At 34.3% G+C, this 6,985-nt stretch overlaps 1 protein-coding gene across 1 annotated transcript; it reads right to left on the bottom strand.

Annotated features, from left to right (window-relative positions):
- Positions 1–860: 860 nt before the first annotated feature.
- LOC114176676 (rhamnogalacturonate lyase-like) lies at positions 861–6,092 on the bottom strand. The gene is made up of 17 exons (XM_028061786.1): positions 5,924–6,092; positions 5,592–5,721; positions 4,528–4,609; positions 4,292–4,413; positions 4,106–4,156; positions 3,845–3,964; positions 3,650–3,766; positions 3,374–3,509; positions 3,068–3,244; positions 2,737–2,892; positions 2,527–2,633; positions 2,335–2,428; positions 2,110–2,251; positions 1,857–2,019; positions 1,631–1,747; positions 1,416–1,542; positions 861–1,315 (listed from the first exon to the last, which is right to left on the bottom strand). The coding sequence occupies exons 2-17, from the start codon at positions 5,702–5,704 to the stop codon at positions 1,070–1,072; spliced, it is 2,070 nt and encodes a 689-aa protein (XP_027917587.1). The 5' UTR covers positions 5,705–5,721; positions 5,924–6,092; the 3' UTR covers positions 861–1,069.
- Between the last annotated feature and the right edge of the window lie 893 nt (positions 6,093–6,985).

Here is a 6,985-nt window from a genome sequence, read left to right as displayed (position 1 = left end):
GAGCTATTTGGATACATGTTATATATAAAAATATATATATATATATATATATATATATATATATATATATATATATTCATTTTGTAAATTAGCTTACCCTCCCTTGTTTGTATGTGTTGTATTTTTTTTTTTGCAATGATCACTTTATTTGTGTGGGCAGATGGAGATGCATGTGTAGAAGCACCCTCTTGATGTATATGAGTGATGTTACTATAGTTTTATCTTGTAAGACTATATGATATACATTGAATTATCTATTTTCTGAATATTTATAATTAAATGTTTTATTTTAATAGTATTATGCTATTAAATACTCATTTGATCTCAATTTTCATCAAAATATATTTTAAATTGGTTCCCCAATTTTTTGAAGTCTCAATAAGGGTTCAATTTTTGAAAAAATGATGCAATTAGATCATTTTTGTTAAATTTAGTAAATCGACCTTGAGACATTAGATGCAAAACTCAAGCGTCTCTTCTTATGGTGGTGGATTGAAGATGTTGGATGTAAATTAGATATATTTTCTATTTGAATAATTATACTCGAGAATAGTTTTAAAATATATATACATATTTTTTAAAATATTAAAATATTATTTCAATAAATTAAAAATGACTAGAAACAATTTCTAATTATAATGAGATTAAAAAAGTTGTCTATGAATAAATAAATAATTTTTATTATCATTACTTACCGATAACATAAATGAATTAGAGACTAACTTAATGATTGAAATTAATTACTCTTTTATTGACTCAAATTAGTTACTAATTTATTAACTGATTATAGTGACTAAATTAATGATTGATTTAAGTAACTGAAAAATTTAGTCATTAAATTAATCACTAATTAGAAAAAATAGTCGCTCAATCGATAACTATATATTTTAATTACTTAATTTGGTCACCATTTATCACTTTTTTAATAACAGTGACAAATTTGATCACCGATTTTTTTAAGCAAAAATTCAGCTACCAAATTAGTCACTGATTTACAAAACCAAGTTTTGGTCACTAATTCTCTATACACTGCTATTTTCACCCTGTGGTGAACGACTGTTGGACAAAATCACATGACTGTCAATTGAGGTCGTTCTAAACGGATATAATCATACATTACTCCTTGAAAAGGATTCCTGGATCTTGCCTGCTTCAGATAGATCGTGTTCCTTCCTTTCAAAATTCGATCACTTCCTACACTAATGCTGAATAGCCTATGCAATCCATGCACACCATGTCTTGCTATCGCACTATCTCCTCCGATTTTCCCAGTTGCAAAGTCTGGGGGATTTGCTTCAGGGTCGTTCAAACGAATCTAATATCATCATCATCCACGAAACACATCTCATTAAAAATCATTAACTCGTTCTCTTAGCAGAAAATTGCTTAACTATGTCAGATTTCAAACCATGTACCTGCAGGTCAGCATCATTGGTACATGCCAAGGCCACTTGCAATGTGTAGTTTCCTCTTACTACTTCATTTGGATGTTCAAATATAATCTGCCATGTCGTTGGCTGGTATGTCTTGTTTCCTGCGTTTCTGCATACATCGCAATTTAGAGTCAAAACCCATCAAAGCTTGTCAATTTGTGTATCTAATAGGAAGAGTGTTTAAAAGAGTGCGTTACCTTGAAACGTGAGCGAAAAACCAATCCTTGTTATACTTGCTAACACCAACAGTGTAAACAAGATCATCATTTGGATATAAATCAGTGTAACGCTCCCACAACCCGTATTGCCTAAACCTGTCAAAAGTGGAGACCCCAATACATTAATTACTAAAGGTGAAAATTTTGAAGACTGGGAAACAGAAGAAGCAACTGTTAAGTAATAATTTAATGTGTATTGGATTACTTGTCACTGTGCCGTTCGTTGTATAATTTATTCATGAGCGTAGGGTAAGGGTCTGGTATATTGAATTCTGCAGCCGTGCGATCTGGGAACCCAATTTCCCACATGGTTGGTCCACTTCTTGGTGGAACAAACACAAGTGAATCCAATGTGATGACTCCTCCTCCTAGAAGTTCAAACAAGTAATTGTTCAGTTGGGCGAGTCATAACTAATTTTGACCTGAACCCACAAGAAAATTCGGGAAGAAAATTCTACCCATTGGGATGGTGATTGTAACATTATATCTGTAATCACCGATGAAGCCAGGAACCCATGCATACAAATTATAGTCACCGGGCACAATATTATTAATCAGGAAAAAACCCTTTGTATCAGCTTGAGTCCAGAACTGATAGCCCTGTCAGTAGCATAAAATTCAAACCCATTTTTAGTGCCTAACCAAGATAAAATAAGTTTCATTGACGCCAATTCCAAATATACCTTGCTTTCTATTTGCCATGACCCTGCTTCTCCAGGTAAAGCTAGACCAACGTAAGCGTTGTCAGCATACAGAAGTCTACCTCCTCTGAAGTAACTGGTGAAGCAAGGGAATAAAAAGAACATTAGTCTCTTTTATAGGTAGTAAGAAATCAAAGAAACAAAAAGTGGGCACAAAGCATTGGCATTATTTACCTATCTTTCACTAGTAGTCTTCCCAAAACTATCCCCCTTTGACTGGGTGGAATGAAATCCACTGATTTAGGAAATTCATACGGCCAACTTCTTTCTTCTTTGGCTTGCTGATTGGTAACAGAACAAAATCAAATGATGTGTGATGACACAAGAGCTTTAGTAATCTTTGATAAATAAGCAGAGTTGGGTGGTGTTAGGGGTAAGTGGTACCTGCTGCGCAGCGTCTGACCAGAGGGATAGTGTACCATCCTCGCGTGAAGCAGAGTTAACGTAGGCGAACACAGGGCCGAAAACTTTTTTGTAAGCCTCCCCTTCTTGAAAGGACAGGGTTACCTCCTTGCCAGCATAGTGAGTGCTCACAAACATCTACACAAAATCAAAATGGTTTTACATTTTCATCTAATCACAAACATGCATAATGTAACAGGTGAAGTTCTTTGAATATTTGATACAGCCATGTGTTTGATACTATGAAAAACTTGGATCGAAATTGATGCTATGCTTGTTTTGACTGGTTAAGACAGGAATTAGTGGGGCATACCGCGAGGGTAATGGGGCCAACGTGTGAAGTAAGGTCTTGCTTGATGGGGCCAGCATTGCGGAACTCGTTGCTTGGGGTTATCACCCAGAAACCCACGGGTGCATTGGAATCAACACTCACCCATCCATGAACAGTGTTATCCCTGTTTTCACATGAGTACTGGTATTTGTCATCCACCTGAACCCAACACAAAAACCATCATTTCTTTCATTCACGGGCATTTTCAACTTTGAACCAACCAAGGAAAAGACAGACAAACAAACGTTGCCATATACGATAACCATACAAATATGTGCCGCATAATACCTCTCCTCTGAATTCTGGATTCGCTGGTCTCGTTAATAGAACTGCTTCAGGGTATGCCAAGACTTGACCAGTTTCTCTATCTCTCCTTGTTGGCATGGTTCTTTGCCTTTCATCCGACATCGCCATATAATTGAACCTGCGCCCATCATTTTTTCACTGTTGACTTTTATAATAATCAGCATTATAAATTTAAACTAAAATAATTTTAAACTATAAAAAAAAGAGTAATTTTTTTATCTTGCATAAAACTAAAGGTATTATTAGTCATTTCATTACTTGGATTTGAGTTTGAAAACGATCCTAATTTGGTCAATCTCCACCGCAGGCCATCCTTCAGGGCGATCAAATATTGCATATGCATAAAATCCTGAATCACCACTTCGCAAAATGTATCTGCGTATAAAAGTTTGTTCGGTGTAACGTTAATTAGCTTATAAACATAGTATAACTGTCATTAACAAAGAGTTTGACCTTATGTCAATGTTCATGGGGACACTCGAGCCATTCATGGACGGTGTCCATGTTCTTGAAAATGAGAGCTCAACGGTATTGTCGTCAGCTGCTATAACTGTAAAATTTGTCCCGAAGATTCTGCAACATGATTCCAATTATCAGTTAGTCTCGTGTATCACTTCAGATTGTTACTACTACTACTAGCTTGTCATTAAGTGTACCAATAAATGAACCAATAATTTAATACACGATAATAATGAAGAAGACAAAAAATTATACCTCTGAAAATTACTAGACTTTCCTGGCGTATTCCAAACGACATCCAGGTACCTGGAAACAAATATGAAAACGTATTATTCGGTCAATTTAAGAATTAAACCATGTATTAGTCCCTTTGACTTTATGCGAAACTTGATAATTTAAAATTGATCAACTTGAAAAATTTCTTGTGAAGTAGGTAAATACCCTCGATCTTGTTCTTCGTTGTCATCTTCGAGTATATTGTCAATTCCTTTGTATGACATTCCAAGGATGTAACCCTCAGGTCTTGAAAATTTGACGGAAACAATACCATTGTCAATCACCACCTGAAAAGTGAAAGTCAAAGACAATTGTCGGAGTCAAAAACGCCGCACTCGTTTCGGACCAAACGAGAAAATCTAATAAACCTGTGAGGGAATCAAATTAACTCTTGCAATCACCTGTTGACGGTTCTGTGTAGTCAGAATGATCCCAGGATTAGAAGTTGTCTGTTGCGTGGGGCGGGTCTCCCTCAAAGGTTTTCTGGAGTTGAAAGGCAAGCATGGAAAGAAAAAATCTTTATGAAATGAAGTGAAACCATTGCTATGAAACTATAGTTTGCGTTTGCAACAGGGCAATATTAAAAGAAGGTACATGAAAACTATGTACAAATATTTTAATATGTGTGAGATTGACCTCACGTATCAATTTAGTTAAATTCATTAATGTTTATTCGTATGCTTTGACAGAATATGTCGTTATTAATGTATAGACCATTGTTATTGATGCAGAGTAAAAGTATAAGTTTTTTATGTTATTGGTTAAAAGTACAAAATATTTGAGTTGGGTTGTGAGTTATGGTCAAGAACATTGAGGAGACATGTGAAATTAAAGTCAGATGGTTCAGGGGTGATGACGTGGGTGCAAGAATCAATTCCTTTCATTACCACAAACATAAAGTAGTGCAGTCATCTCTCAGAAGGGAAAAAAGTTAGCATAAAAATAACAAATAGATTTAACTTAAAAGCTTACAGAGGACATAGAATTCTAAAAGGTTGCATGTGATAAGAAACGGGACACAAAAGACAAAGAAACCGTGACTCTTTCTGCTTATGCAACACTCTCTCTCTCTCTCCTCGTTTCTTTAGTTTAACTAGTAATGTTTTTTTTTAAGAATAAAAAAAGCATGAGATAAAGTTAGTGATGCATTCAAAAATAAAAAATAAGAAATGTGGACGGTGTTTAAAAAGTTGGAGCAGTAAAAATCGTTATTGTGGAAAAAAAAAAGAATAAATACACAAAGAGTTATAGGAGTGTGATGCTGAATATGGGTACTCTTTTAAATATACTTTTCATATATAGAAAGAATGAAAAGAACAAACAACATGAAACTTAGAATGTTTTCCTTTTAATACTTTGGTCTCAAGCTTCTCTTATCTCTCTTGCTTTCCTTTTTGTTCTCTCTGACACATGGTAGGAGATAAAATGCACCAAAATTTGAAGCAAAAGAAGAGTAGATTAGAACCTTGTTGTCTTCTCAGAACAGGCACCGAGTAAGAAAAACAAGCGCAGGGTAATTCCAAACCAGAAAAGCAAGAAAACCCTCTGGCTCCTCCAACCCGCCACCCTCCCCTTCATCTCTCAATAAGGCGAACCTGCAAAAACACATTACCTTCATTTCTAAACAACTTCATGCAAGGCCTCGTATGAACAAATTTAAAAATAAAAAAAAATTCAAAACGAACTCGTACATTGCTCTGTTAAAATTGCAGAAAACTATGCTCTCATCATTCCATGCATGTGAATGAAAGGAATTTTCAGTCGAAAGAGAAATTTGAAAGAAATGGAAGCACGAACCTTAAAGAATCAGAAATGTATTTCGTAGTGAAATACAAAACGATGGGAGATGAAGGGCGCAATATTCCGAGCGTTTTTCACCCTCGGAATACTTTGTCTAATCCTGTTATCCCCGTTCCGTTTCTAATGTTTTCCTTGGAAGCTGAAAAAAAGTACTATCATTTTCGAAATGACAAGCGAATGGCCTTATATATACATCTCAAAATCAATGGCCAACTCTAACTTCTCTTTTATGTTAAAAAAAAATTAAATTAAATTTTTAATGCTAAAATGGGTTTGGTAAACCCCAGCCCCTCAGTTTCCACAATTTCACATTAAGCAAGTCTTCCCTTTGGGGGCATAACAGTCTTTCAAAAACCTATCATAAGGACAAATTATTGAAAGGAAGTGTCACATGAGATCATTGAAATAGTGATCAAGTATGACAACATTTACCTTCCTTATCTATATTAGGCTGAATAAGAATGAGTAATGATATCTTGATGTCTTAACAAAATTATTCTTCTTTATTTCTTTTATAATTACAAAAGTTTAGTTTTTTCTAATGATTATATACATCATCCTTAAAAATATGTTATCTATATTGGGCTGGATAAGAATGAGTAATGATAATTTGTCTTAAAGAAAATTATGTTTTCAGTTGATATCTATAATTTTTTTCTCTCTTTCCTTTATAATTATAAAAATTTATTTGTTGTAATGATTATATATATTATCCTTAAAAAGCAAGTTGTCCGATGGTTGGTAAGATTTAAAAACATTTTTTTTTCACAATAAGAATCCGAGCAGAAATGTTATCATGTTCCTAGTAACAAAAACATTGACGATTAATGACTAGCCAAAATTGACGAAAAATGTGCAGTTATTGTAAATAAAATATGTTTCGGTTAATGAAGTTGTTTGTGCCGTTATACCAAAATGTTGAAAAAAACAGAGACGTGATTGATATTAGACATGCCCCGAAGAACATTTACTCTGATCATAACCCTCGTGGTAAATTGTCGGAGTTTGGTGTGTACCTAATCCTTAATGATACAATGATAGAAAGATTAAAGGCCTAAC

This window comes from Vigna unguiculata, chromosome 3 (genome assembly GCF_004118075.2).
Source record: "Vigna unguiculata cultivar IT97K-499-35 chromosome 3, ASM411807v1, whole genome shotgun sequence".
In the NCBI taxonomy this organism is placed as follows: Eukaryota; Viridiplantae; Streptophyta; class Magnoliopsida; order Fabales; family Fabaceae; genus Vigna; species Vigna unguiculata.
This window is presented reverse-complemented; position numbering and strand designations above follow the sequence as displayed.

Excerpts from the sequence above, each read along its gene's own strand:
- LOC114176676 (XM_028061786.1), bottom strand. The coding sequence starts at position 5,704 with ATGAAGGGGAGGGTGGCGGGTTGGAGGAGCCAGAGGGTTTTCTTGCTT. Across the intron at positions 4,414-4,527 it reads CTACACAGAACCGTCAACAG|GTGGTGATTGACAATGGTAT; the intron begins GTGATTGCAAGA and ends TTCACTTTTCAG. Across the intron at positions 1,748-1,856 it reads AACGAACGGCACAGTGACAA|GTTTAGGCAATACGGGTTGT; the intron begins GTAATCCAATAC and ends CACTTTTGACAG.